The sequence below is a fragment of the Pteropus alecto genome, unplaced genomic scaffold (assembly GCF_000325575.1).
Source record: "Pteropus alecto unplaced genomic scaffold, ASM32557v1 scaffold9, whole genome shotgun sequence".
Lineage (NCBI taxonomy): Eukaryota > Metazoa > Chordata > Mammalia > Chiroptera > Pteropodidae > Pteropus > Pteropus alecto.
In genome coordinates this window covers 448,736-463,721 of record NW_006442106.1, presented here as the reverse complement: position 1 = coordinate 463,721, position 14,986 = coordinate 448,736, and the positions used below count along the sequence as shown (strand labels likewise).

General features: G+C 51.4%; 1 protein-coding gene across 1 annotated transcript; it reads left to right on the top strand.

Moving 5' to 3' along the window:
• Positions 1–656: 656 nt before the first annotated feature.
• Positions 657–13,945, top strand: DMKN (dermokine). The gene is made up of 16 exons (XM_025038541.1): positions 657–1,055; positions 1,334–1,549; positions 1,660–1,713; positions 2,005–2,055; positions 3,710–3,772; positions 4,016–4,066; positions 7,098–7,148; positions 7,268–7,315; positions 7,495–7,542; positions 9,790–9,846; positions 10,190–10,237; positions 12,119–12,166; positions 12,266–12,307; positions 12,642–12,710; positions 13,769–13,792; positions 13,898–13,945. Exons 1-16 carry the CDS (start codon positions 657–659, stop codon positions 13,943–13,945), a joined length of 1,317 nt encoding a protein of 438 aa, XP_024894309.1.
• Positions 13,946–14,986: the final 1,041 nt, after the last annotated feature.

Genomic DNA, 14,986 nt, shown 5'->3' with positions numbered 1-14,986 from the left:
GACTGAAACTGATTGAAAGACCAAGAAAAGGCAACTAACTGACTCTCGTTCTGGTCCCTGACCTAGGCTGGCTTACACCTAGGGTTGGTCCTGTTCCCCTGGGTTCCCTACCCTTGCTCCCTGGAGGGGTCCTGACGGTGATTCCCTTCTCCAAAGTCTCCTCTACCTGCTGCCTCCAGTAGATACCAACTGCCTGTCTCCTCAGATGCCCCCATCCCCACCCTGTGCCCCAAATTCCTGGGGTTGGGAAATTGAAACACTTTTGTACCTATCTCATTCCATTTCTCCCCACCTCCCTGATGCATGGACTCCCTCTCTCTGTTTCAACACAGACTCTCAGACTCACAATTACAGCTCATTACCCTATCGGTGGCTGGCCCTGAGTCACACTAGTGGGGAGGGACTCTGGGCTGCCCGGCCCTGTCACCTTCTCCCAAGCTATGGTATAAGGAGTAGTGGCAGGGAGGAGGACTGTGGGAAGGCAGGGGAGTCTGGGAAAGGAGAGAGAAGGCTGCAGACCTAGAGGGAGGGAGAACAAGGTCGGGAGGAAGAAGAGAGCACAGGAGGGCACACGGACACAGAGGAAGAAAAAGGGCAAGAAGAAGGAAGCTTGGGCGGGAGGAAGACACTCAGGAGAGAGAAGGAGCGAGACAGAGATGAAGTTGCGGGGGTCTCTGGCCTGCCTCCTGCTGGCCCTGTGCCTGGGCAGAGGAGAGGCTAGCCCACTGCTAAATGCAGGGGCAAGCGCTCAAGGTGTTGGGGAGGCCATTGGACATGGGGTGGGAGATGCCATTAGCCATGGAATTGGAGAGGCCTTTGGCCAAGGGGCTGGAGAGGCAGCCCCCTCTGGAATCCGGGATGCCGTGGGCCCGGCAGTGGGAGATGCTTTTGGCCATAGGGTTGGGGAGGCCATCCACCAGGGGGTTGGGGAAGCAGCCCATGCTCTTGGAAACACTGGGAGTGAGGCTGGCAGACAGGCTGAGAATATCATTCGACATGGACTAGATGGCGTCCACAGCTCCTGGCAGGGGATGCCTGGCAGCAACGGTGCTTCGGTGAGTGGCTGGAAGGAAGCTGGGTGTGGAAATGGGAGGCTGTGGGCAGCTGGGTTGAGAATCTTGAGAATTGTTTGAAAGGATGAATGGGGAGCTTATTAGTGGCTGTCTGAGGCAGTTTCCTTCCATGTTATGCATCCTTCCTCCATGACCTTGGGGTCTCTACCTGCCTCTCCCTATGTCTTGCTCTGGCTCCTCTCTACTTTAGTTGCTCTGCCTGCCCCCCCGCTCATCACAGAGTGAAAAACACGCTAAGTGCAGGCATGTTGTCCTTGCAGGGAACCAATGGCCAACCTCCATCTGGAGGCCACGGCACTTTTGGCTCTCAGGGTGGCCTTGGAGCTCACAGCCAGGGAAATCCTGGAGGTTCAGGGACTCCCTGGGGCCCTGGACATCCTGGAGGCTCAGATGGCAGCTTTGGAACCAACTCTTTGGGAAGCTCCTGGGGCCAAGGAGGCAACGGAGGGTCACAAAACATGGGGACCAATGCTCAGGTAAAGTAAGCACCCCAGCCCTGACCCTGCCACCTCCCTCTCTTCAAGCCCACACTCTCCATGCCTCCCTTGTCCTTCAGGTCCCACACTCAGTCTCACCCTCCCTGCAGGGAACTGTGGCCCAACCTGGTTATGGCTCAGTGAGGGGCAACTCAAATACAGAGGTAAGAGGAAGAGTCTGGTGCAGAAGAGGGTGTCTGGGTGCATGTGATAGAAAGTGGGGGAGACCAAGAGGAAAGAAAGACAAGGGAGGGAAGGGCCTGAAGTGTGAGGCAGATTGGCCAGGGAAGAGAAGGGTGTGGGAAGGAGGCAAGGAAGAAAGGGAAGGAAATTAGATGAGGATGAGGGAGAAACATTCTGAGAAAGAAAGCCTAGCTATAAGGAGCAGGAGAACCTGGCCTGTGGCAATGGCTTTGACTGAAGTCTCAAAGCTCACCTGTTCTCTTCCTCTGCAGTGCACCAACTCCCCACCGTCCGGCTCAGGTGGAAGCTCCAGCAGCTCTGGGGTAAAAGAATGGGCAACCTGAGGCATTTGGCACAGGGAGAAAACAGAGAAACTCTGTTTCCCTCAGCCTGGGCAGGGAATATGCCCAAGCAAGAGAGGAAGGGGACAGAGGGCAGAAATCTTGGTGTTCTCATGTTCAGTCCTTGCTCTGGTCTCTTCCTGCCCTTCAGGGAAGCGGAAGCAGCAGCAGTGGTGGCGGCAGCAGTGGCAGCAGTGGCAGCAGTGGCAGCAGTGGCAGCAGCGGCAGCAGCGGCAGCAGTGGTGGCGGCAGCAGCGGCAGCAGTGGCAGCAGCGGCAGCAGTGGTGGTGGCAGCCGTGACAGCAGCAGCAGTGGTGGCTGCGATGGCAGTGGTGGTGGCAGCAGCGGCGGCAGTGGTGGTGGCAGCAGCGGCAGCAGAGGCAGCAGTGGCAGCAGCGGCAGTGGTGGCTGCGATGGCAGTGGTGGTGGCAGCAGTGGTGGTGGCGGCAGCAGCGGCAGCAGTGGTGGCGGCAGCAGTGGCGGCGGCAGCAGTGGCAGCAATTCTGGGGGCAACTGGGTGAGTTCTGCTCCTTTGTTAAAGGCAGAGATAGGCTTAGGCCTCTGGTGGTCCCTGCTGAGGAAGCAAACTCCAAGGTCTTCCTGAAAGCTGCCAGCCTGGGATGAGCGGCATCACTGGCAGTTGTTATGTATCCCGCCCTCCCAGCAGGATTCCTTGTATAAGCACTCTGATTCCTCCAGAAGAGGTGCCCTGCCTACTTCCGATCACTCTATACCCTTATCTCTGCCCTATTACGGTGAAGATATTCTACCTCCTGTCTAGCCCCTGTTCCACTTGGCCAATCCGACTAGAGCGGAGGATAATGGGTGGAAGAAGAGAGGTGGGCACAGAAAATCATGACACTTGCTAAGGACGCTATCAGGAGAATGGGGGCCAGCCCTCCCATGTGGAGACCTAAGGACATTTACAGAGCTGTGGTGCAGACAAACTAATATACGGAGCGTACACATGAGGCCCCTGCACTTTGGTGAGAGCGCCGGGAAGGGACCACAACCTGCAGCGGGATTAGGGGGCAGCTCCGAGAGGAGGGCCTGCAGAGAGAGCGCACTGCTGGCTTCCTTGGGGACCAGTCTGGAAAAGGCGTCAGGCAAGAGGAGGGAAGCAACTAGAACGAGCCAGATAACATAAGCTACTTTGATTTACTGCTCCTTGTGCCACCCGCTTTTCCCCCATCTAAGAGCGACCCTTAGAAAATTCTAGGAATTGGATCAAAGCAGATACTTAGGCTCCCAGGTAAACACTCTAGAGGCTCTATCCCCTTTCGGTGTTCGAGGAGAGCGTGAGAGGAGAGGCAGGGGCAGGGCAGAGGGAGCCCCAGCCTGCCCTCGGCTCCACGGTCATGGCTTTTGTGAACTTAGGCTCCAGAGGCCTGGCATGCGGTGGGGGTTGGGGAGCAACAGCTCAGAATCCCCAAAGTATCCTACGTTTCCGAATACGGTTGGCTACGCCTTGCTTTCTCTGTGCTCTGAATAACTTCCCACAGTGACTGACTGGCTAAAAGATGGGAGGGTGTGGAGGTTGGGGAGAGAAAGTTAAGAAAATACAACATGGCTGGAAACTATTGGTCCCTTCCAAGTCCTTTTAAGATACCAGGTTGACGTGTGTTTTCTCTCACAGAACTACAATGCTGGCTCTTCTTCAGGTAGCAGTGGCGGAAGTGGTGGCGGAAATAAGCCCGGGGTGAGTGTCTGGTGTTCACAACTGCATAGATCTCCCTCGATTGTAGGAAGGAGAATAAAAGGCCCCTCAGATAATGGGAGAGCAACAGCCAGGGCAGAGAATGGGGGTGAACTGCTGCTGAGTGAGGGGGGTAGACATGGGCTAGCCTTGGGGTTAAAATGCTACCAATTGAGGGCTGGAATTAGTGTCGGGGGGTGGGGAGCGGGGGACTGAGAGACGCTTTTCTCTTTCTCTCTCCCACAGTGTGACAACTCAGGGAATGAAGTCCGAGTTTCTGGAGGATCTGGGGGTCAGGTGAGAGCCAAACTTGGGCGTAACTACAGTTCATTACTGCAGCTGTGCCCACTCATCGTAGCTCCGCTGAGCCCTACTCCTAACTCTGACCTCCATCCTTACCCTGTCTGTGGGGAATTTACAATTTAGAGGAGGAAACCAAGCACGTAAAATTATTAACAGTCTCCAGAGTAATAATTAATTGCAAGTCCTTATGTGATATACCATAGATAGGGTATATCACAGATAGGGCTCTGAAAAATCGTATGAAAACCAGTCCTTTTAGAAACATAATCATTTCAATCATACTATATCTGGCCAGTGAACAGAATTCAATGATCCCTTTGACCGAGTTTTGAAGTGGTGTTTTGAAAGCCTACATTCCCCTCTTAGTTATTCTGGAAATTTGGGCTTTCTGTCAGCACCTGCAGCGCTGACAGAGGAATTGTGAAGCCAACGTCCACCCAGATCACCTAGGGGTCTTGTGAAAAGGCAGGTTCTGATTCAGCAGCTTTGGGGTGGGGCTGAGAGTCTGGTTTCTACCAAGATCCGGGTGAGACTGACGTTGCTGCTCCGTGCCCTGGCATGTGACCTGCAGGGTGAGGAGCACGGTCTGTGGTGCTACGTTGACAAGGCTTTCTGAAGAGCTCCTCAAATACTGGGTTTACTAACCCTTTACGGATTGACAGGTTTTCAGAAAACTCCCAGTTCGTAACTCTATTTCTAGTTCTTTACATAACCACAGTCTTGTATGGTTTCTGCTCTTGAAACTAAAGGTCTTTATTTTTTTCTAGCACTACTAATACTTCTATAATTTCATTTGAAAATTTAACTCTTTAATCCATCTGGACTTTATTTGGCTGTATACTGTCTAGTCCCACTCCTCGATTCAACTAGGCAGACCCTACACTTTAGATCAGACTTGTGTGTACCCTTATGAGGGGAAAATCAGAAAAAAACAGAAGGGAAGAAATTGATAAAGTATAACTAAGTTTTTCACCCCCAAACTTAACTGGTACTCCCAGTTTGTGTATTGAATCATTTCTACCACTGATTTAGAACATCACTTTTAAATACCTTAATATTTAGGGAGTGCTTCTGGGAGTTCTATTTTGTTCATTCACTTCATCTATTCTGGGACGGCAACCATTCTGCTTTATCTATGGTAGCTCTATGGTACATTAATATCTGCCAATACAAGTCCTCCCTGGCTGCTTAAATTTTCCTGTTATCTTACCTATTCTTACGCATTTATTCTTCCAAATCAGCTTCAAGATGACTTTGACAAGCTCCAAAATAGAATTTCATTAGGATTTTAAGAAGAATTGTGTTATATCATACATACATTTGCAGGAATGGGCCTAGAATCTAAAACAAAGATTTGTGTTTCATCCCTCAGATCAGAGGAGGACAGAGAGACCCCAGCAGCTTTGGTGACGTCAGGGTAAGGAGACCAACAGGTCTTGAGAATAGGGACTGTGGCAGCACTAAGTGGCTGGAAGTCAGCTCTCCAGCAGCAAAATTAACAGAACAGATAATTCCACATCCTGGCCTGGTCTAAATTTTAGCTCTGGGAATGAGGAGGTACTGGTGGGTCTCGGATTCACACCAAAAGGTGAAAGCAGGACTCAAGAGGAGACTACGTCTCATGTAGGTGGGCACTAGGCAGTTTACTTCCACGCCACCTCAGTTCCCACTGACTCTCCAGCTGGCATCACCATTCTGACCAATGCAGAACATCAGCCCGCACTGGATCCTGCAGTTTGAATCAGTTCATTCCAACAGCCTGTCTGGCTCCTGCCTCAATGCCAGGGGAGAATTCAGATACATTGGTGGCCAAGGCCCTTCTTATTGGGCAGCTTGTAGACATGAATAGAAACAGGTGGTTATGGTACCAATAAGCATTGTAAATGAGCAAAAACCTGATCCACAAGGGGGTAAAACAAGATTTGCCAGGGATGATAGAGTTACCCAGAGAGATGGATCACTCTAGGGATCCTAGGAAGTCCTCGGTCATGCTTACCTCTCAGTCCCCTGATTCAGGAATTTCTCACCTACATCCTGCTATCCTGCCCTTTCATCCTGCCTGCCTCCTCTGCCAACTCTTCTCCATTTTCTCTCTTCTCAGGAGATAAGCAAGGAGAGCAGTCGCCTCCTTGGGGGCTCCCAAGGCAATTACCAGGTGAGCAGGGATGGCTTTAGGAGAAGGGGTGGCAGAATATGGGGACAGAGTGCCAAAGGCCTGGGAAAAGAAACAGAAATGTCAGTTTCTTGCAAGCTGCTCTGAACTTGTGTCATGTGACCATCAGGAGGCCAAATGGGGGTCTGGGATCCCCATCATCCTCGATTTATCTATTCTCTCCCTCTTTCCAACTGCAATCACAGCCATTACTTCTGTGAGGGAAAAAAACAGCCAAAAATAACAAAAATGGCCAGGAGGATAGTTTTTGAAACCAAACTTAAGAAGGCAGTGTTGAGAAGTGGAAAAGCAGTAAACTTTGAGTTAGAAATGGGGGTTCAAATGCCAGCTGGATCACTTGTCATCTGTGTGTCTTTAGGCAAGTTGGTTGACCTTTCTGAGCCTGGGCTTCCTCTTGGGTAAAATGGGGACGACAAAGCCCAACTTGCTCACCCTCAGTTACTGCAGAGCTCTCTGCATCATAACCAGGCCAAGATGGTTCAGGGTCCAGACACAGGAGTCTAATGTGGAGACAGATCTTGAGGCAAGCTGCTGGACAGCTCTAAGTTTCAATTTCCTCATCCGTAAAATGGAGACATCGCCACATAGGAATGTGGCACAGGGCTCGGTGCATAGTAGGACACATTAGGGAGTGGGTGGGGTTATTCTAGGAAGCAAGTAACAAGTCATTCCAGGAAGGTTTTCTGGAGGTGGGGTTCTTAGGTGCTGTGTAAAACAGAGAGGCGAGTTACAGAGAGCACACTGCTCTTGAGCAAAGGCAGTGGTGGGCGGGCTGGGAGCAGGCAGAGACGGGCTGGCGTGCATGACAGGACGCATAAGCCTTGAACATCAGCCTCCCTTTTCCCCACCCAGGGGCAAGGGTCCAATGGGGGAGGTGAAGCTGTTGGTGGAATCAGTAACTTGGTGAGTGGAGGTATCACCCCGCCTTGGGCAGGGATCTCCTGACACCCATAGCTCCTAGCCCTGCCTCCTGCTCGCAGAGTAGGTTCTTACTCTCATCCCATTTCTCATTGTTTCCTTAGAACTCTCAGACATCTTCTGGGATCTTCGGCTTCGACACTTTCTGGAAGGTGAGTTCAGCGAGTCTGTTCTTCTCATTTTCTTTTGGAAAACCAAACCCTGTCCCTTGGCCCCACAGGATAAAGTCCTCTTTCTATAACAACCAACAGCGGTGGTCCTTGACCTCTCGCTCCTGAGGCCCTGAGCCAATTACATAGGACCCAGTTTGGTCATTTTTTTTTCTCTGCAGAACTTAAAATCCAAGCTGGGTTTCATTAACTGGGACGCCATAAACAAGGTAAGGGTTGGAAGGCCATTGTGTTCGATCTTTGTGGGAGAGGGATGTAGACAAGAAATCTAAACCTCTGCTTGATGATCCAGGAAAATAATGATGATGACCACTAAGAGCATTTTGGCCAGTGCTAAAAAAAAAGTGGGGGTGGGTGGAGGGAAGAACAGTAGAGACCCGAAAAGAGAGGAGGAGTTTGGAAACAGCTGGGAGTTGAGGATGAGGAAGGAATGGGCTTATTTTGTGTCTTAACATGCAGACTTGAACAAGTCTGAGCCTCAGTTTCCCCTTTGAAACCTGGAGGTTAATGGAAGAGTATGAAGGCGCAATCCTCAGGAAACTAGAGAGGCTGGGTGGGGACGGACTGCATAGTCAGGTGGAACTAAAAGGCCAGATGAGGACTGATGCTGGCAGTAGAGGGAAGGAGGAAGCAAAGATCTTCTGTGGACTGGATGAGTGCCCTGTGCATACATAACCTCAGGAGACACTTGGGGCCCAGAACCCCTTTCGCCTTCCTCCTTGCAGGGGAACCCCTGGCCCGACTGTTGTGACATCAGAATAGTAGAGGGAGTGGACTGGAAGGAGCAGATAAGGGTAGATAAACAATCCAAACAGATACCAAAGGCTTCTAGAAGCTGCAATTGGCAGCCCACTGATGTGTTTTGTTTGATCCATTTTTTAAAATGAATTAGTTGCCAAAGTTTAAAAGTTGAGAGACTTCACAAAATGACTTGGGTTCCAGGCTTTTCTGGAAAAATTTGGCAACAGTGGGCTCCTTTCCAGGGACTGAAATAAACTGGAACTGAGTAGCAGCAGCTGCTTCTTTCCATGGTGGCTTGCTCTCTCAGAGCTAAATGCCCCCTGCCTATCACACTCGTTCTATCCACCCAACTGGCCTCTCTGAGCAATTGAGTTCCTAACCCTTAACTTGATAGAATGAAGATTAGGATCATGCCCTCCAAAACCTTCAGGAAGTAGGGGTGGGGATGGTGGTAGGCAGAGGCAAAGAGGCAGCCCAAACCTCAGGAAAGTCAAAGTCTGCCCTTTGAGGTTAAGTGGGGAGTGGAAGATAGGACATACAGACGTTCCCAGCTGCAGCACAGTTCTGATTTGATTGAACTAGATGAACAAAATAGACCGTTTCTGTTTTAGAGAGAGCAGTCTCTGGAAGGGGCAAGACTCCTTACTGTGCGCCATGGGGAGACCAGGGGAAGCATAGGGAACTTGAGTCTGATGAGGGACCCAGGGCACATACAGGCACCTTCCAGAGAGCCAGAACAGACAACCAAGGGTTTCTGCACATCTGGGGATGGGGAGCAGTAAAGCCAGTGCTTGGGATTAGGCAGGATTCATTTGGGGCAGCTTCTTGGAGGAGCAGATCTCTGAAGAGGGGCAGGACAGAGGTGGGCAGAGAGGAGAATGGAGAGTCCCATCTCCTTCGCAGTGAGGGGTGGTGGTGAGGGGGCTGAGGATTTCCTCCAGAGTGAGGACTAAGGACTAAGGACAGTTCCTGGCAAGGTACGGGGGTTTTCAAGCCCAAGCTGGTATATCTGAATTTGATTGGATGACAGCCGTGTACGAAAAGGTCCCTGCAGATTTCTGGAGCAGGGGTCCAATCTACCCTTGTCTTGGTCCAGTACACCCTGAAGTCCTATTCCTTGAGCTCCCTCTTAGAACCTATTTCTTTGCCCAGGGCGAGAGGAGCTATCGCGTCCCGTGACCTCCAGAAAAGGAACTACCAGATGGATGAGAGTCCCCCACCCCTTCTTAAAACAACACTATCTCACCACTAACCTCAACACTAGCCCTTGAAATAAACCTTAGCTGCCCCACACTCCTGGTCTCTGCTCCTTTCTTACGTCTCCACTGTCGTCCCAGGGGGTCTTGGAAGGGCTGACTTCAGCCCCATAGCTTTGGTAAATGCCGAAGGTGGCATGGCAGGTGAAAAGGCAGGAAGCTCTGCAGGCAAGTTCTGGTCCTGAGGTTTTGCTGCAGTTATGTTCTGCCAGAGGCTTGAGAAAATGGGATAGAGAAGAATGCTCTGTATGTGCTGGGGGCAGGAAGGATGCTTAATGGCTCCAGAGATCTAGCTTCTCTCTTCCTCTGCTTCCAAAAATAGTTTTCTGGTTCCTAAAAACACCCAGCTTCCCCCTAAACCATGGTCACGTGCAATTCTGAAGACTGAGCAGGAGTAGGGGTTTCGATGAGCAAGGGGTCAGGCTCCCTGCTAACCTGCTCCCCACCTTTCATCCACAGGGCCAAGTCCCACCCCCCAGCACTCGAGCTCTCCTCTACTTCAGCCGACTCTGGGAGGTAGGACAATTCTCGCTTTTTGAAGAGCTGGGGATCTTGGTCATCCTCTCCCCTCTCCCCTCTTCCCTCAAGGCAGCCACCCCAGCTCCAGTCTACCTGTCACTAAATTCTCCCTTTTCATTTTTGAGATTGTTAATCTCACCCAAATCTTATCACCGATACCATCAGAAATTCTGATACCCTCAATCTCTTATATGCTTATCTTCACCTAACCTCAACCCACATGCAGCCTCCAAAACCCATTCTTGCATGTGGTCTTGAAACTTTCCCAATAAGCTGTGCCACACATCACCCTCTGAATTCTGTCTCTCTTTGGCCCACTCATCTTTCCATCTCCCTCCAGGATTTCAAACACAACACTCCTTTTCTGAACTGGAAAGCAATTATTGAGGTAAGGGCGACAAAACCTCTCATTTCGGGGTCGCGAAGCCCAGATCTGGGGACATGGGGTTCTGGGAACTTGGCAGTGGCTTCTAGTTTCTGTCCCAGTTCCTTATCCTTTCTGCTGAGGGAGGGCGCCTCCCTCCCTTCCCACTTTTCTCTTTATGCAATGCTGAGTGGGGGTGGGGTGGGAGAGGGAAGCTGTGAGTCACTGAAGGAGCAGGGTGGCGGGTCCTCCCTAGGATAAAAGCTCAGGCCAAGAGTTAGGGCACTCACAGGTGTAGGAACATGAAGCTGGCTACTGTCTCTGCTTTGCTGCTGCTCCTGCTGGGCGTGGCCTGGCTCCGAGGGAGCCCCAGCTTGGTGGGTACTGCAGGGTGAGCAGGTGGTGGGGACCATGAGGTGGGGAAGAGGGAGGGACCTCAGAACTAAAAAGGGGGGCACTAGGGAGGAAAGCTGAAAGGAAACAGAAAATATGGGGGTTAAGGGATTCAGGTCATCATTAAGTGCAGGCAGATGCAGGGTTCTGGGAAGGGTAGATAGGACCTCTGGGTCTTCCAGAAAGCCATACCTTGAGTCTGCATGGCCAGTGGCCTTTGGGAATCAGGACCCTTGGGCACCGAGGCAAGAGTTGCTCACTCACTCATCTACATGGGCCAGACACTTGAGATTGGACAGGCGGGGCCATGCAAAGGGGGAGGTCAAGACCTTCCAGCTGAGTGCTGTCATGCACTCATGTAGCACCAGTGTGGCCATGTCACCTGATTCTTCAGGAAAAGTTAGAAATCTGATTTTTAATTGCTCATAATGAATTTAATTAGAAATGCATACCAAGCAAAAAAATGTCTGGAGGCCTGGGGTCAACTAGTTTGTGACCTCAGTACTAGGATAAGAGTGGAATTAAAAGTCAATGTCAGATGTGGATAAGGTGGAGTTAGGAAGAACATCTTAACCGTGCATGTGTGTGTGTGTGTAGGGGGTGGATAAGATGGAGTTAGGAAGAACATCTTAACTGTGCGTGTGTGCGTGTGCATGTGTGTGCATGTGTGTGCACACGCGTATGTGCATGTGTGTGTGGGTGTGTGTGTGTTTAGGGGTGGATAAGGTGGAGTTAGGAAGAACATCTTAACTGTGCGTTTGTGTGTGCGTGTGCGTGTGTGCGTGTGTGTGTGTGTGTGTGTGTGTAGGGGCGGGTGGCGGTAGGGTTCCTTGTAGAGAAGTGATGATGGCAGAAGCTAAACTTCTCTCCTACTGCTTAGAAACATCCCCTTGCCTTGCTCAGGGAAGGGTAAGCGGCAAGCGCATCCGCAGTGTGTCTTACGTGGCTCCATCTGCTCTCTTGTACATCTCCCCTTTCTTTCTCTTTGACCCAGAGCTAACGCTTTGCCTCTGTGGATAACAGCCCGTTTTTCCAAGGACTCTGTAGAGAACAGTGTTTGTGAACAGGAATAAAAGGGCCTGTGAGGGGAGCAGGGTTTGGTATCAGCAAAAGGTGGGCTGAGGCTGAGGGGCCTGGGTCTGCCCCAGGGGAGCCTGTGTGGGCACCACTCATTTGTCATTCTAGCGCCATCTCAGGCCAGCCTGCTAATGCTCCAGATGCCTGGGTGGGGGTGGTATTGCCACAGCCAGTTCTCTACCCTTTCTCCCTAACACTAAGTGTGGAAATCTGTCCTGCATCTATTTGGATCATTAGTTTCCTCCAGGCTCACTGCTCTCTCTGTAGGCAGCATTTATCAGGGACCACTGAGAGGGGTGGGGTGGGGTGGGGTAGGTGGGGTGCTGGTGCTCCACAAGGAGGGCAGACCCTAGGCAGCAGGGTGCTGGAGTCTTGCAAGGCTGGCCATGCCTGAAGGACCGGGACGCCCTAACCGTGACTCCCTCTTCCTTACAGGGTGCCAATGCATCATCACTCCAGAAGAGGGCGGGCGGTGCTGGTCAGGTAAGTCTGCCTACAGACTGATCTTGTAGGCTCTTGGTCCCTCTCTTGTTCCTGAGTCTGGCCAACCAGAAATTCACTCCGCCACTCTAATTTTCTCAGCCTGGTGCAGGATGGCAAGAGGTAGCAGCTGTAACTTCTAAGGTACGATATCTGCCATGCGACCTCCTGATTTAGACCTCGCTTATAGCCTTGGTCTCCTTCTTTCCCCTTCCAAGTAACACTTGGAAGGAGTTGGAAGAGGTAGCGAGGGAAGGAAGCGGGGCCATTTGGGCTAAGAACGCAAAATGAAGTGAGAGTGTGGGCTCTGGCCGGCTGAAGGAGATTCTAGAAAAGAAAACACATGACCCAAGGAGGGGAGAAGGCAGGGGCTCTGAGAGGGGTCCAGCTAGGGCAGGGAGGCGGGGTGTTTTCCAGAGCAAAACGCCTTCATACCTTCTGTCCTGAGCCCCACCCCCACCCCTGTTTTCTGCCGTAGAACAATTATAACCAGCAGGCATATCCTACTGCCTCTGGTGGGCAGTACCCAGCCAAGATCCCTGCTAAGGTAAGACCTGTTTACAGTGGGAGTCTCTGCATGGGGGTAAGCGTGGGAGGCTTTTGCTACCAGGGTCCTCTACGTGGGATGGCTGAAGCCAAGTCCTGTTCATTTTGAAAGTCATGTCTCTCCACCCCTTCGTGGAGAGACTCCGGCTCCCTGAGAACAATTTGGAAGTGGAGGGTAGAAGGTCCAGTGCTCTTCACACCCGCCCACTCAGAACACATTACAAGGGAGCAGTAGCTGCATCATATGCCATGGAGAAAACTGGGAACCGATATCCTCCCAAAGATAAACATATATTCTAAAAAAAAAAAATCACATGACACATGGCGGAACAAACAGCCTTTCTTTGTGGTTTCTGCTCTATACCTCTTTAACCGCTGACCTTTTGTGGGTAGCGGGAAGGGAATGAGTGGGAGGGGGGAAGAAGGTGGACTGGCACTTAGGCAGAGCTAGCCCAGGAACTGTTGGCTGGTGGGAAAATGAATGCTTCATTCCGTAAAGGAAATAAAAGGAAAAAACATTTGAGAATTTTGTTGCATTCAGTTGCAAAGAAAGCAATCTTATAAGTTCAGTAAGTAAATGTGCTAAGTACTCATTGGGCTGATGAATTAAAAACAGGTGGTATTCCCTCCACCTTTCAGAATATAGCCCTGCCCTTGGGGAGAGGCCTCCCACTGAGAGGTCAGCAGCTCTGCTGACTGAGAGGAGGTGAAGAGGCAGTTCATATTACCTGTGGGTGCCTACTTCGCCAATTATTTGTGGCTAATCGCCATCCACCCCGCAGGCAGAGGGAGACCTACCTATTTTCCCTCACTCCCAGGGGCTGTGTGTGCTCAGGGACCACATTCAGTATCATCTTGGATAAAATGTACTTCGGATGATAAATCTGCCATGAAACAGATTCCACGGGCTGAATGTCCACAGTTCAGACCACAGGACCTTTGAGATAATCCTGGTCTGAGCCTGCCCCAGTCACTGGGCCCTTCCTGAGGCCTGAGGACATGGCAGAGTCCAGAGAGGTCACTGTAGCCCTCACGTTACCTCCTCTGATCTCTTTACAGGGAGGAGTCACGCTTTCTTCCTCCGTAAGTACTGGGGCAAAGAAAATCAGGCTTGTGAGAGAAGGGGTTTGAGGCCAGAGGTGCAGGGGACTGTGCGACGTCCACTCAGTCACTCTCCTTGTCCTGCAGGCTTCCCGGGCACAACCTGGCCTGCTGCAGTGGGTGAAGTTTTGGTAGGTGAGTGTCAGCAGCTGCATCCAGGTGCTGAGGCACTGTCACCTGGGGGCAGGGCTGGGATCGTGGCATCTCCTTTGTTCTGGGGGGATGCTCTAAAGGCACTGCGGAGGACAGCCCCGCGTGGGTTGTGGGGAAAAGCTCATAAGAAACGACTGACTCGAAAAGCACCCTCTGAGTGCTGAGTGCAGGCCTGACGGAGGAGGGACCACGAAGGGACAGAATGACACACTAGGTTAAGGAGAGGGACCGGAATAGGAATTGCGGGGGGCAGGGTGACTGCAGAGAGGTGAGCCTTTCAGGTGTAAAGGATCAGAGGCAAAAAGAAGAATTGAGTCACCAGCAAGGAAGAAGTAATGGATTAACTTGGCGGAGCCACACACTCTGTTTTGAAGGATAGCAAAACGAGGGGAACGGCAGGTTAGATTGGTAAGACACAGAGGGACTGTGGGAACGCAGACGCTGGCAGCAAGGATACTCGGTTTCAACAGATTTAGGAGCAGCCACATTCTACCATTTGCTCTTTCCTTTTCTTCTAGAAAATTACTTCCAATCACAACCGAGGCCCTGAAGAATGCCAGTTGACGAGGAACCTGACCGCGCCCCTCCCCCAGTCTCTCTCTGCGCCAGGCTTGGTCTGGGCGCTGACACCTCCTTCTAGGTCGAGACCAGTCTGTCTGTCCCTTGTTGCTTCCCACCCCGTGCGGTGTCTCCTTGACCACCAGCCTCATCGGAAAACAGATACTTTCTTTACCTACTCCGTTTCGTGACGTGAAGTCACTGTGGCAATTCTTCAGGAGGAACTTCCTACTTTTGAGGTTTTCTACGGAAATAAAACATGAATCTTGTTTCTCGAAGGCTCTCAAATCTTGTTCTTTAATACTATACCGATGGCCGAGGTCGGAGAGGATGGAAGAGTGATTTAGGGGCAGATAATCTGTCTTCCTCCTGAGAGTGGCATACAAAACGGTGGGCTGAGAGAGACAGGACCTGGGTAGTCCTGACAAGAAGTAGCCAGCTGATATCACTGGGCCTCAGTTTCTC

What these genes read in the sequence shown, in the direction of transcription:
- DMKN (XM_025038541.1), top strand. Translation starts at nt 657, where the DNA reads ATGAAGTTGCGGGGGTCTCTGGCCTGCCTCCTGCTGGCCCTGTGCCTG. An exon ending in CTGGAGGATCTGGGGGTCAG is followed by an intron (nt 4,067 to 7,097) that starts GTGAGAGCCAAA and finishes TTCCCCACCCAG; the next exon opens with GGGCAAGGGTCCAATGGGGG. An exon ending in GCTTCGACACTTTCTGGAAG is followed by an intron (nt 7,316 to 7,494) that starts GTGAGTTCAGCG and finishes TTTTCTCTGCAG; the next exon opens with AACTTAAAATCCAAGCTGGG.